This window comes from Solea senegalensis, linkage group LG1, assembly GCF_019176455.1.
Source record: "Solea senegalensis isolate Sse05_10M linkage group LG1, IFAPA_SoseM_1, whole genome shotgun sequence".
NCBI classification, from domain to species: Eukaryota; Metazoa; Chordata; class Actinopteri; order Pleuronectiformes; family Soleidae; genus Solea; species Solea senegalensis.
In genome coordinates, this window is record NC_058021.1 from 31,070,930 (window position 1) to 31,085,477 (window position 14,548).

General features: G+C 46.7%; 2 protein-coding genes across 2 annotated transcripts; one reads left to right on the plus strand and one right to left on the minus strand.

Annotated features, from left to right (window-relative positions):
- Positions 1-144: 144 nt before the first annotated feature.
- Positions 145-9,985, plus strand: LOC122775767 (basic helix-loop-helix domain-containing protein USF3). The gene is made up of 7 exons (XM_044035917.1): positions 145-273; positions 1,146-1,271; positions 1,361-1,392; positions 1,481-1,560; positions 1,675-1,771; positions 2,223-7,150; positions 7,689-9,985. The coding sequence occupies exons 2-7, from the start codon at positions 1,228-1,230 to the stop codon at positions 9,501-9,503; spliced, it is 6,996 nt and encodes a 2,331-aa protein (XP_043891852.1). The 5' UTR covers positions 145-273; positions 1,146-1,227; the 3' UTR covers positions 9,504-9,985.
- A 1,145-nt stretch (positions 9,986-11,130) lies between these two features.
- Positions 11,131-13,943, minus strand: LOC122778003 (brother of CDO-like). The gene is made up of 5 exons (XM_044039546.1): positions 13,577-13,943; positions 13,270-13,481; positions 13,075-13,163; positions 12,330-12,487; positions 11,131-12,214 (listed from the first exon to the last, which is right to left on the minus strand). Exons 1-5 carry the CDS (start codon positions 13,710-13,712, stop codon positions 12,045-12,047), a joined length of 765 nt encoding a protein of 254 aa, XP_043895481.1. The 5' UTR covers positions 13,713-13,943; the 3' UTR covers positions 11,131-12,044.
- Positions 13,944-14,548: the final 605 nt, after the last annotated feature.

Here is a 14,548-nt window from a genome sequence, read left to right on the forward strand (position 1 = left end):
ACACAGTGACATTTAATATTCAAAAGCAATCACTGCATCAGAAGATACACAGCAGAAACGTCCTCGATTCACATCGCCTGGCGTCGTGATTGGCTGATAACGCTTAAATCTTAAATGCTATTGGCTGCCATCTCCCCCAGAGCCCGCCCCTATTTGCAAAAGGTTAGGTGACTCTGGGTTGTTTTGAGAGATGAGTTGAGTGTAATGCTTTGCTAGCATTCGCACCCAAAGTTCCCATAGAGACAAACGGTCTCCAAAATGTCGAGGTTACAGGTCAGTGGACATCATTCTCCATGAGTAGTTTTTAACCAGCAGTGCAGCGAAGAATTCCGACATTCATTCGCGTAGTAATCATGTCGGTGACGGAGAGCCAAGCTAGCTAATAGCCAGCAGTGTAGCTAACAGAGAGCTAGGTGATTGCTCAGGTTGCTGGTTTCTTGTAAGTTAAGTGAAGGGATAATAATATGAACCAATGCTTAGTGTGTATTGCAACTCACCCGACAGAATTGTTGCACGTCACCGAACAGGCCGTACATATGTTGTAATACGTTTATAAATCAAATAATGTATATCATCCGTAAAGCGAGGTGAGTCCACACCAGCTTGTTAGCATTTTGTAGTTGCATCGAAGGCTAAGTGCAGCATCTTTTCACTTAATTGTATCTGCTGCTACATCATGACAACATGACTGCGACCGATCGCATCTCAGTGGTTTCACCTCGGTGTTACACAGTTAGCATCAAGCTATAATACACTGTAGGGGGTGGAATCGATACATGGTCCACCACACTAATAATAATACGATACAACCAATCCTGTGATAATCAATATATTGCAAGACATATCATATAGTGATATCTACCTAACTGAAGAAAAAAAAACGTCTGTGAAAAGTTAAACGTGCAGGATTTCTCTATTGATTCACAACATAGAAAACAAAGTGCATAAAGTCTATGTATTGAATGTGGATGGGGGCTTAACGTCCCTAGGAAGTGAAACTGCCAGGGATTGTTTAGAGCACCTTAATTAATTATAAAGTAATAATATTGCACAAGGAAGTACGACGCTATATCACCAAATAAATGTTTTGACCCACCCCTAATATGCTGTATAGTCTGTCTATAGAAATACTCTCTTTGTTGCAGGAGCTGTACAGAAGGTATTTAAGGTCCAGCTATTAAATGTGTTGACTGGTACCTTAACACAAAAGGCATCTGTTAGGACAGGATGCCAGAGATGACCGACACTCAATCGTCTGGTCGTAAAAGCAAGTAAGACTGACGTCTGCTCTTTGCTGATATTTATCCGTTTGTGTAGAGTTGATTCAACACATTAAAATTGTGAATTATCATTTCTACAGGAGGAGGAAAAACAAAGAAACTCACAATGCAGGTAAATATATCCTGTTTTACAGTTTCAGTGTTGTTTTACTATATCAAGGACTCATTCACACACATTCTTTTTTTCCCTCTTTATTTAGTTGAGAGACACAGGAAGGAGAAGATTAATGCTGGAATTAACCGCATTGGTAATCTTCTGCCATGCTCCCAGCCAAATCAGGTAATCTACAAGTAAATGTTGTTCTTTCTAGCAGCAGCAACATGCTGTGTTCAAATTAATGAAATTTGTACATGTGGTATATTGTAACATACATTTTTATCCTCTTATCTGTAGAGTAAGATCATGATCTTGGACCAGGCATTTCGCTACATAACTGAGCTGAAGAAGCAAAATGACACAATGCTTCTCGAGGGAGGAGATAAAGTCCAAGGTGAGGTTTAAATATGGTTCAGCTCACATGTAGTTTTTGGTTTTCTCATCATTAGATCTTTCTTGAGGTTCTTCATGTGGAATTGATAACACAGTATGTGAGCTATGATAAAGTAGTTGCTGAAAGATTATTCCTACCCTACATCACCACCTTATACCACATTTGGATCTGGCGTGGATGTTTCTCTGGCCAGAATTGATTTAGAGCTACTGTCTGTCAAATACCATCTATGTATCCATAATGGCCACCAACAGGTTTTTTTGAAATATTTGAAATATTTTATGTCGAGGTAATCAACCTAATGGTGGCCGTCACGAACGTGAAGGCCACCATACAGAATACAGAATGAATGGTATTCTGTAAAGTTCTTCATGGAGCCAGTGTGCGGGCTCTACCTCCTGCTGAGCAATGATAAATTACACAATTAACATATTTTTGTTTCCTTGTGCAGCGGAGGAAATACGTAGACTGCGACGGCAGTTGGAGGAACTTAGAAAGGAGAGCACTAGCTACATTGAGCTCCTCAAAGCACATGACATTAACCATCTCGAGGACCCCACTATCCACTGGAAGGGAAAACAGCGCTGCGCTAAGGTGGCAAAGGTAATGCCTACCCACCAGCTCCCAAAGGGGATTATTGTCTATTCGAATGGCAATGTAATGTGCCCAGCAGGGATGGAGACTAGCCCAGGAAAACAGCCTTCGGAAACCTTAATTCTTCAGCCACCATCAGAGGTTAGTGGCAGGTTAAGGGTTAATGGAACCCTGCTGCAAGTCAATACTTCTTCTACCACCCCTGCCCTTCTACCCGGATCGACTGTCACACCCGCCCAGTCAGTGCCAGGTTTGAGAGTCGTGGAGCAGTGTGTGGTTGAGACACCAGTTGCAGTCCCCTCTGTTTCTTACATCACACTTCAGATACCTACTGCCACCACAACCCTGGCACAGCAACCCCAAACTACTACCCCAGTCCAGACCCTCACATTAGCAGCCACCTCAGCACCACAGCTCCCCATTGAAAGACCTGCTTCACCCGTGTCCACCTGCCCCACATTCATCCAAACAGTAACCAGAACAACAGCCTCAGAGGTTTCCTCTTGTGTTGCCCAGGCCACTACCATCAAGACTGTAAGTTACAGTGCTATTCCCAACGGCCAAGCTCTTCTTAGGGCAGGGGCGGCGGGGAGCACGCAGACTACATGGACAACACTGCAGATGGCAGGGAACACAGTGCAGCCAGTCTGCCAGAGTCTTACCACACCAGAGCTCAGTAACACCACCCAGGCTGTTCAGCAGGTGACTTTGTGTCCAGTGGGCAACAAACAACACCCAATTCAAATACAGCTGCAACCAAATGTCCCTATCCAGCAAGCACCTATCACAGCCCACATTCAAGCACACCCCTTTCAGAGACCACCCCAGCTACAGCCAGCAATCCTGAACCAGGCACAGCCTCAACCTGTCTTAGCCCCCCAGCCTCAATGTACTGTCCTCCCCCAGTCAGTCATAGTACCACAGTCTGCTGTGGTGGCCCATCCTGCTGTTGTGACACAGGCCCAGCCTGCCATACTTAAACCAGGGTCATTGCTTCCCAGTCCTGCAACAGCCATCATCCCTCAGCCTCAGCCCATCCCTCAGCCAGCCCTGGTACCCCTTCTCCAGACCATGCAGGTGCTGCAGGTCAAGCCAAATGGAACAGCCACCTCAGCTGTAACAGCACCACAGAACACTATCAACCCAAGTGTGGTCATCCTGCAGCAGCCAAGTTCTTGCCCAGCCCAGTCAGTTGTAAGGGAGGAAATGGCAAATCAGACACCCTGTCAGCATATTGTAATCATACAGGCATCCAACCAGACTGCACCTGGTCCTCAGAATTCTCAGGTTGGCATTTTGCCTGCTGCCATGCCCTCCGCAATACCTCCTGTGTCTACTCATGTATCCACAACAAGCAGTTCAACATCTGCTTCATCTTTACAGAGTGTTGGCGGGAAGCAGCTGGTGCACATCCTGCCACACCCTGTTCAACCTCAAGCAAACCAACCCCTACAGGTCACCCAGGCATCATCTTCTCTGTCAATGCCTCCAGCACCACAAACTATCACTGTGAATGGCCAAGTGTTTGCTTTGCAGCCCATGAAGACCTCTGACAAAACAAGCTCAAAGGGAAGCCAGAGTACACTCCAGCTGGTACAGCCCACCACCACGGAGGAACCAACTACTAATGTGGCCCTTAAAAGTTTAGGGGCCCTCAGAAGTCTTAACCAGAGCATCTCTCAGGGCCCCCCACTTACCATTTCTAGCCAGAACAATAGTCAGCCTCAAGCTGCTCAGCTGTCAGCAGTCCAGCAGCAGCAACCTACTGTTTCGGCACCTGTCCCTGTAACATCATTGGTTCTACCTGCCCAGCAGCTACAGGTCCCAGTCACATCAGGGCGGGTGGTTACTGTCTCTAAACCTTCAAAAAAGAGGGTTCGCATGGCTTCAAATATAAAGAGAGCTACAGCTAAAAGGAATAAACCTGTCAAGGGAAAGGAGCTTGATCAGGTGCAGCCTGCTGTTGTCGTTTCAGCCAAGCCTACGGCCGCTGCAGGGGAGACGCAGACAGTTCAAATTCCAGTATCTCAATTTGTACAACCTTCTACTGTAAAACTCACAGACAGTCCCACCACTTGCACCACAGCTGTCACTACTGCAGATGGCAGTGAAATGACAGGAAATATCTCTTCTATGCAAAACTCTAAGAAAATCATTGTCTCGAGTTCGTCTAGTGAGACAGTTGAATTAGGTCAGTCCCATTCACAAAGTAAAAGTTTTGTCAGCACATCTCACAGTGAAGCTGTATTCAGTCATACTAACACTGGTGCTATGGCAACTACAGTAACAACTGTAAATGCCACATCAGTGACGCCATCAGTTAGTGCAGCTGTGGTCACAGAGAGTAAATCATCTGTAGTTTCTGACAAGTCAACTGTAACCAAAGTCTCAGTTGCAGAGGTTAAACATCCAACCACCAGTACAGCAACTAGCACAACACAAAGCAAGTCAGCTTCTGCCACTACTGCTGTGTCAAGACAGAGCAGATCTGTGGTCAGCTCTGCAGGTGCCACTGAGGCAGGGTACACCTCCATCACAGTTTGCACTGCAAGTTTATCTCCAGTTTGCACCACAAGTATTACAACAACTGCACCCGTATCTTTAAATCAGGCCACCCAACCAACCACAATGTGTCCTCCCCAGGGATTGAATACCCAAGCTCTCATATCCTGTTGTAAACCTCAGTCTCAGCCCACCACTTCATCCCCTGTGGCACTGTCGTCACCTGCAACACAATTTTCTGCAACCCAAAACTCCACTACAGCTCACTTAACAAGTTCAGAGTTTAGGAAAAGGATCAGTGCCAGCAGAGCGCCATCGCAACAGAGCAACACAAACATGCCCAATCCCTCCCCCTGCCATCCTGTTGAGGTTAAACTGCAACAGGCCCCCAAAAGAGACAGAGAAACTCAGGAAGCGAAACACTCCATAGTGGTGGAGAAAGAAGGCTTGGTGGCAGACACATCTTCAAGAAAGGACTTTGCCCTCCCACAACAGGTATATACTAACCTTGACGATCAAACTTTGGAGCACCCCATGACATCTAGCAGACAGGCAGATTCTCCCACATCAACAGGGGCTGGAGGAGGCAGAGGCTTCTCTGTGGCATCCATGCTTCCTCCGGGCCACAATATTAGTGCATCGTCTGGCTCTTTTGGAACATTTACATTCACATCTGAACAGGCAGAGATGCTGGCTTTGGCCATGCTAGAACAGGACAGCCCTGGGAGGAGGAGCGGAGGGTGCACTGGAGATGGCACTTCTTTATCAAACCCTTCAACATCCTCATGGGAGTCGTCTAAAACTCCACCAGTGTCTAGCAACAAAGAAAGAGGCTCAGCTGGCCAGCAGGCTAAAGTTGCTAAGCCCATGGATACAGTTGCAATCCAGGTGTCTGTCAGAAGACCAGTTGGGGAGGCGGGGTCTGTCAGTGGTCCTAATGCAAGCAGACATCAACAAAACATCTCATACTCCCAGTCTCAGTCCCTCCCTCAGGTCCAGCCTCAGAGCTCATCTCAGAGTGGCACAGTAGCAAGTCTCAGTGTCAACAACCTGATAAGACCCAGCTCCAGTCAGCAGCAGTACCCGGGCTCTCCCAGTCTGGTTGGCCAACAGGGTTCGGTTCCATCACCTGTGGGAACCTCAGCCCACATATCTCAACCTTCAAACAACACCCTGTCACCCTGCTCAGGTGCTGCTCAGCCCAATGAATACACACCACTGAAGTCTGCATTAATGAGGGCTCAGGCAGGAGTTGGTGTAGGTGAACGACAAGTGAAGATTATCTCCAAAAGGCAGGCCCAGGAGGCAGTGATGGTTAACACTGGAAAACGAGCCAAGCCTTGTCCTCCATCAGCTGCCCCAGTTAGCCACATGGATGTGAAAGTTCCCGATCACAGCCAGATGATGGTTGGACAGCTGCTGCCCACCTCCTCTGGTGTCATGACAAGGCTTAATCCAGAAAGTGGAGGACCCCTCTTCTCCACAAACTCTTTCATGAGCCCAGTAGTGCGGCCCACAGATGGCCACTGTCCTCCTCAAGGACCTCCTGAGCAGAATCAGCCAGGCGTGCTTCATCTGCCTCAGGGTCATCCACAGCATTCTGCCTCCCAGCCTGGCCAACATCTGGGTGGGAACCTCTACATGAAACAGCAGCAGCAAGAGCAGCAGAGACACCATCTGTATCATTTGCAACACCACCTGACACACCCTGACCCTGCACAACGCCACTCACTACACCAGAGGGCGCTTCAGCAGCAGCAGCAGCAGCAGCAAGAGCAGCAGCAGCATGTCCAGAAGAAGCGGGGACTTGTCAGGGGCAATCAAACTGGTTCACCTGCAGGCCTCCAACAGAAGCCACATCATCTAGATAAATCTGGAATTCAGCAGCAGCAGCAGCAACAGCAGCACTCCCATCAACAGCAACAAACGCAACATCAGCAGCACACGCAGCAGCAGCAGCCGTCACAGCAGCATCCACAGCAGTCACACCAACAATCACAGCAGCATCAACAGCCATCACAACACCAACAGTCTCATCCCCAACAGCACCAACAGCAGACACTTCAACCACAGACGCAGCATCAACAGCACCAACAGCAGCAGCAGCAGTTACAGCAGCAGCAGCAGCAGCAGCAGAGCTCCCATGCCAGACACCAGCAGCATCTTCAGCAGCAGATCCAGCAGCAACAGCACTTTAGACACCAGGAGAAGAGCTGTGAAGCCCAGACAGCAGGATCCAGGGCCCACCACAGCAATCACCTGGCTCAGCAGGAGCACCTCAAGGTTAGTGCCGTCACAGCAGGGTAAAATATTTAATATTTCTGGCTGCAGTTTAATTAGCAGTATCATGTTTTAAGTCAAACGTCAGGTGAAATATATAATACATTTAATACAATTAAAACCTGTCCCACTTATTTGACACTGGCTGACAGGAGTGTTTTCCCTGCGACGAGCTGTAACAATAGCAGAGAAGACCACATGTATTCAGAAATAAACCAAAGACAAAAACAAAAAGCAGCCCTGCCCCCTGTAGCCACAGTTAAGACAAAGGGCCATAAACTCCAGGGTGTAATTATACAAAGGATATTCACCAGCTTGTTTTAAAATGAAAATTATTATAATATACCACCAGTTGTCAGTGTTTGTAATTCATACTTTCTATTCATAAATAGCTGTTGTGTTTCAGGAAAGAAAGCTAAATTTATGTTTTCGCATGGCACCGCATGACTCACACTTTAATGACTTTTTACACAATATCCGGCTTTTATTGTTGCTGTCATTGTTTTGGCAGATTGATGACACGTATGTTCTCCTCCCTCAGACTGGTCAGGACCACGGTGCGATGCAGAGGATGATGGGCTCGAGGACACTGGAGCAACAGCTCATCTCTCCTCCCAGCAATCCCGTGTCCCGTTCGTCCGACCTGGCGTGCGCACCGTCGCGCCAGGAGCGCCATCGCGTTTCCAATTACTCTGCGGAGGCGCTCATCGGGAAAAGCTCCAGCAGTGGTGAACAGCAGCAGCGCATGGGTCTTCACCTTCAGCCCGGCCACGGTGCCACCCAGGAGCAGCAGGAGCTCTGTGGTTACCTGGACACATCGCGAGGGAAGGCTAATATCGCTCACAACCCACAGACCCGCCTGCCTTCAGATCACCCGGGGTCAGCTGATGTTCAGCGGGTCTCAGAGTGTCCACCCTTCAAGCCTATGGGCGGAGGAGCTCATCAGCTCAGTGGTTTTGAGGTCCAGGTATCACGTGGGAGTGACATGGCACCAAAGTCAGTGCCTTCATCTCAGAGAGGCCCTCAGGGGCAGCAGCAGGGGGGGTTCAGGATGAACGTGGGTCCTCCAGCAGACGGCAGAAATCGTGGTGGCTACAGTGGAGCCCATCCTGGTTCACAAGGACTACAGGTGGGCCCGCCATTGCCCCGGGAACAAGAAGGTTGTCACCAAGGTTTCATGCAAAGCCTTCTTTCTCCCCACCTTCCTGAGCAGAGCAACCACCAGCGAGCGGTGCAGTGCTGTCCATCGGTCAGCATGGAGTACAGCTGCGTGCCTGGAAGCTCTTCAATTGACCTACAGGCCAAAACCTCCAGCCCCAGTGTTCCACCCACGCAGAAGGCTCCGGCTATGCGGCTCGGGGAGGGCAACAAGGGCCATATTTCTCAGGTTAGCAGTAACATGCATGGAGGCCCAGTCATGCGAGCAGGTCTCCCCCACCCTCCAACCCCGCACAGCAGCTCTGAGCCAGGCCGCTCCTCTGCCCCCTCCAGACCACCGACTGCTGTCAGCCAGCACTCTCGCCACATCGGCCGGGACACTCAGCCCACCAAGCTGAGGCCTGGAGACCGGCCGCGGTCTGGTGCTCTGAGACCAAGCAACCCTTTCGAGTCTGAGGGCCACTTGCCTCTGCCCTCTGGAGGAGGGGTGCTGCTGAGCCGCCCGCAGTCTGGGGGCGAGGCACGACGCAGCACCATTGTTCGCTTTATGGCAGAAGGTGCTCAGGTACCGAGTGAAAACAACCTGGTTTCTGAACAACACATAACACAGAACTTTGGGTTTCCTTTTATCCCCGAAGGAGGAATGAATCCTCCGCCTCCCATCAATGCTAACTCCACATTCATCCCTCCTGTGAGCCAGTCCAACACCTCCCGTACACCCTCCCTTCTGCCCGTGGAACCCCAGAACACTTTACCCTCCTTCTACCCCTCCTATTCTCCAGCGGCCCACCCCAGCCTTCCCAGCGACGTCACCCTTCAATACTTTCCCAACCAAATGTTTACCAGCCCAAGTGCCGACAAAGGCAGCGCTCCTCCTCCTCTCAACAACCGCTTTGGCTCCATCCTTTCCCCGCCGCGCCCTGTGGGTTTTGGTCAGGCTAGCTTCTCCCTGCTCCCAGATATGCCCCCGATGCCTATTGCCAACACATCGGGAATCACCCCTCACATATCCAACTTCAGCCTCACGTCCCTGTTCCCCGAAATCGCCACCGGCATGCCCACTGACGGCTCAGCGATGCCCATGTCTCCCCTGCTGTCGCTCTCCAACACCTCGTCTGCCGACTCGAGCAAGCAGCCCATTCGTCCTGCCCACAACATCAGCCACATTCTGGGCCACGACGGCAGCTCGGCTGTGTGAGCAGAGCGCCCTCAGCTTATTAATGAATTAATGTTCTTTTAAGCCGGGTGTGAAACCCTGCACGTCACGTCACAGACAGTTTCTAGGTTGATATCACACTTCAAGCCCACGTGGGGGGTAATTTTGGTCATTTACATGTTCATATGATTTCAATCAAGTATTTTCTCTTTGTACATTTGAGGTTATAATTTGTAATATTTAGATTTTTATGGTTTGAAATGTTGGTCAAACCCACCAGTGTAGTAAAACAAACATGTAGGAGGTTTAGCTCTTGAATTCAGTGTTTTCTGGGTCATGGAGAGAACCCTCTGCACACTCACAGATGTAATTTACTAACTTATATCAGGTTAGATTGTACAGAATCTGTTTGTTTTTCCCCAAGAGATATTTTGTAAATACCAGTGTTTCATATCAGAATTGCTAGATTATGTATGTATTTGTAAATACAAAAAAATATTAATAAAGTTTATAAGAAGACTTGGTATTTGCTGCAAACTACAGAATTGTGTGTTTTCTCATACACGCTTATGCCACCAGGAGGCATCTGCATCTTATTCACCAGCGCTGCAGAGTGTTGTAATAACCATAAGAGGAGAAAATAAGATCTAATAGAAAAGAGTGGATTGCAAGATGTGGGATCATCTTCATTTTGATCCAACTAGATACCTATATAAAGTCTCATGATATGTAGGTATGTGTGTTTGTTTGCAATCACTTATATTTACATTTTAACATGTAATTCATGCCAGCCGGTTACAGTTTTTGTACTAGCCTTGTGTACTAACAACAGACTACGCTCATGCATCAGCAGCAAGTCCCCAAACGCACAGTTCCATTGGTGTCACTCAAGTATTAATCTAAATCGCACATTTCTGAACAACAATTGCATCATTTAGAACAATTAGTTTGACCTTCAAAAATAAATGCCTTTGCCAATGATATTCATGTAACACATGTTCAAACTCAACTGAAAGAGTACATAAGAGACAAGTCAAGTGACATACATAACATTTCTGTTGTCACTGTGTTTTTAAAGTGTTACCATTGGTTAAAGAAGACTTTTTCTACATACTGTTTTTTATACATGTACTGTAAATGCTATTTCAGGGGGGCAAAAAAATGAGCAAAATGAGAAAAAAAGTGAACTTATTTTCACAAACTTAAAGACATTTAAATGTGTAACACGACCACATGAGGCATCATCTTTACTTGAACCCTTTTGAAGGAAGTATTTGGAACTGAGCTCAGTGTTTTTCTAGTTAAGCGGTGTCACTTTTGAGAAGAATTGTTTTTGACTTTTAGATTGTTGGGTTTTCTTTTTGCAAGAGTTGACATAACAACTTAACTCTTTTTGTCAGCATTTAGGATTTGGAGGAAAGCGAGGGAAAAAAATGAACATTCAGGAGAGAATATTTCCCAGTAAATATGACCCTGATGAAGGCCAGGAAATATTCTTTAACCTGAATGTACGCACGCAATGACAATTTATACTGTAGTTCTCATACATACGATGGTTTAACCTTCAGAAAATGATCCATCCGTTCTTCTCTCGCTATCCTTTGGTTGAATGAAAATGACGTACGATTCACGCACCAGCGCCGAAAATGATGCACGAAGAACACACAAGTCAATTTCATAAGCCTTTATTTACATGCAATAGTGCTCCAGCATGTGCAACCATAAAAACAGCTATAGTTTAAAACAAAACAAAAAGAGGAGGTAAGGGGAGAGGGGGGGGGAGTGTAGATTCAGGATCTCCTTCATTTTGATTGCAGATACTTAAGCACCGACCTGTGAGGGAGGAATAATACTGACACACACCTGTCACAGCGCCCTCACCTGGCTGTCATTTGGTAACCAGCAAAATGAGTAAAACACAAGTGGTTGCAGTATCGAGAGAAGTTCAGCTTATCAATGACTGAGTTAAAAGATTTTTCGTTTTTCCAGAATCTCTCCCAGTGACTTTTAAAAATATAACATAACATTAAAAAAATAAATAACTATACAATATATATATATATATAATCTCTTGTACACTAATTAAAAAAAACAGATTTACGTTGCATACACTTGTTAATAGTTTTTTGTTAATGATGAGCGACGCTTAATACGCTTGTGTTACGGCTATACACGGCGACAGACGGAGGGCAGAGTCGTGTCTCGATAAAGCAAACGGTGAAGAAGCACCTCGTAATTTACAGCACTGGACTGGTTTGAGTGGTCCCTTTTGTTTCTGTAAAGCTAAAAGTCCCTAAAATCCGAAAAACACTAAAAGGGCGAAGGTCTCTACGGGGGAATGACGTGAGGAGGAGAGACTAAAACATGACGGTGGCGATAACATCAGTGTCACCACATGGTTCTCCCTTTGTCTACAAGGTGAAATGAGAGGGCGCTGCATGAAGAGTCTTTTCTTTCAATATGAAAATAACCTTATATACAGTATAATCATACAGTTATGTACAAACGCATAAATACATAAATATCTGTGATACAAAAATAAATATTTTCTTCTGTTTTTGTTTTTGTTTGTTCGACAGTCTCTTATACATCTGTTGCGGTGCCTCTCCCTTCGTCCTCTGGCGTCGCTTCGTTTGGGAGGATGTTCACTTCCTGTATCGCCGTGTCGTGCGACTCCGGCGTCGTGGCGCTCGAGGAGGACGTGGTGAAGATCCCTTCGTCCTCGAGAGATAACAGAGGGAAAGATGTTGGCTCTGCGAGTAGAAGAAAAAAAAAAAAAAAGGTATGAGGAAAATTTCCTGATTACAGTTTATTTATTAACCGACTTAAGCATGCTGTTCGGTTCCTGATGAGAGAATCCGCTTATACTTTGAGTGACGTCGTCGTCCGATTTATCTTCGTCCCCACAGACGCTGTCGTCGTCGCCACCCAGCTCCTCCTGTGAGCTGAAGTGCTGGTGAGAGTCGAGGAGCTGGAGAGTGGAGACATCGGGAGGAAAGCACGTCTGTTCGTGGTGATCTGATCCACTGAGGACGAGGAAAGAGGAAAGGAAAGGAAAGGAAAGGACAGTTTTTCTGTTAGCGGACATTATTCAGAAATACACACTCATGCATACACGAGGACAGAGACGACTGAAAAAAGGTTCACGCGTACGTAAGTGAAAAGCTGCGACAAACACAACTTGTGCATAAATGAGATGCTTTCTGTGTATTATATGAAATCATTTGACTGTGCTGTTCTCTATTAGAGCTGCAAATGTCAACATGACAGTTAATTATCTAGTTAGCGAGTCAAGTCAACTTAATAACAAGCAGGGTTGACCAAAATGCTTTAGACAGTAAAAGGCAAAACAATGTATAAAACATAAAAACAGTAAAATAATAAAAATGTCATTTTTATACATTCTTAATGCATATAAACACTTATCACATTTACTAATCTGACCTCTTTCTTTTAAATACATACATACATACATACATACATACATTTGTGGCCTTATTGCCTCGAGGATATAAGAAATAACGACAAATAATTGATCATTTGACACCAGTTTATATCTAATACTCTTAATCGTGTATACTTTCTACTTAAGTCATGTACATAAATCCTATACCTGGTGGAGTAGTGGTAGACGGGCAGATGTCCATTTGACAAAGTCTGCGGTAACAGAGTGTCACACTCCATGTCACAGTCCACCTCATTCTGCAAAGCACAAGGACATTTATGTTATATATTTAACACTTTCAAATAAATAAATAAATAAAGAGCCTGAACTAACTGTGTTTCTATATTATTATTATTTTTTTACCTGCTGCAGGCCCGGCAGACGGTGTGTCTGGTGGTGAGGTTTGCCGTTGGCAGTGTATTCTCCATTGACGGGGTAGACGCCGTGTGGAGCGGTCATGTGGGCGTCCAGGGGGCAGTGACCGACCAGGGCCAGTCCCTGCAGGGGGACCATGGTGTACTGGCAGGGGGACACTGAGGAGGCCACAGCGGGGAAACACAAGTCGGCAGTTTGCTCTGAAATGAGCACAAAGGGGGAATTACACGGGTGCACAAAGAAACGCTTGAATTCCTGTTTTGGACTGTTTAGAAGAGCGGCGTGGAGGACTCACTCTGTTTGGCCCAGGCCCTCCACAGGCAGAAGGGGATGAAGGCGACAATGATGAAAACAAACGCTCCCAGGACGATACCAACTATGAGGTAGGGGATGTCGCCGGGCCGAGGCACCATTCCACTGGGAAGCTCCATGCCAGAATCTGGAGTCTGCGAGGGATCGGGACGATGAGGATTGGGACGAGCTGAGGAGACAAAGAGTGGAAAGACGTCTTTTAACAAGGTAGACAACAAAGTAGACACACTCAAGCCTCATTAACACTCGAGTGTTGGCATGCTGCAAACCACTAGGTGGCGTAAGGTGGAACATTGAGAGAGACGCTACATCGTGCCAATGCAGGCAAACCTGCATCTTTGACAGAGGTGACACACTCAGGCCACGAAACGCACAAAACTTTGCATTGACAGTAGTTGGTAACATTCAAACAATCTCCAAACACAAGACAATGAATGACAGCTCAAGATAGACCTGGGAATATGACGACATTGACGTTTTTCTAAGGTAGCGTATTCGCCGTCTACACGGAAATGCGAGGTTTGAGATTGTCCCACTCTGGGAGGCATTTTCAAACAAAGTACTGTTTCTCCTACATTATGGTGCTTTAAAGCAGTATGGAGCAGTAGTGTTTCATACAGCTTACATGTAACTTCTTCCATGTGTTGCTTTGTTAAACACACCATGAAAACTCCACTCCAGAACCACAGCTGCTTATAAACAACAAAATGTCCTCGGCCAGGTCCCCCCCCACCTCACTGAAAGCAACTGTTGGAGATTATCTCATTTCTGACATGTGCAACCTGCACGTAGAAGATGGATGTCCAAATCCATCCATCTTTTACCACATTATCCTCCACAACCTGGACAGACCACCAGTCCATCACAGGGACAAACAACCATTCACTCACTCTCACACACTCTCTCATCTCACTCACTCTCACACTCTCTCACTCTCTCACTCTCACACACACAC

Excerpts from the sequence above, each read along its gene's own strand:
- LOC122775767 (XM_044035917.1), top strand. The coding sequence starts at position 1,228 with ATGCCAGAGATGACCGACACTCAATCGTCTGGTCGTAAAAGCAA. Across the intron at positions 1,393-1,480 it reads CAAAGAAACTCACAATGCAG|TTGAGAGACACAGGAAGGAG; the intron begins GTAAATATATCC and ends CTCTTTATTTAG. Across the intron at positions 1,561-1,674 it reads CATGCTCCCAGCCAAATCAG|AGTAAGATCATGATCTTGGA; the intron begins GTAATCTACAAG and ends TCTTATCTGTAG.
- LOC122778003 (XM_044039546.1), bottom strand. The coding sequence starts at position 13,712 with ATGGAGCTTCCCAGTGGAATGGTGCCTCGGCCCGGCGACATCCCCTAC. Across the intron at positions 13,164-13,269 it reads GTCTGCCGGGCCTGCAGCAG|AATGAGGTGGACTGTGACAT; the intron begins GTAAAAAAATAA and ends TGTGCTTTGCAG. Across the intron at positions 12,488-13,074 it reads GTCTACCACTACTCCACCAG|TGGATCAGATCACCACGAAC; the intron begins GTATAGGATTTA and ends CCTCGTCCTCAG.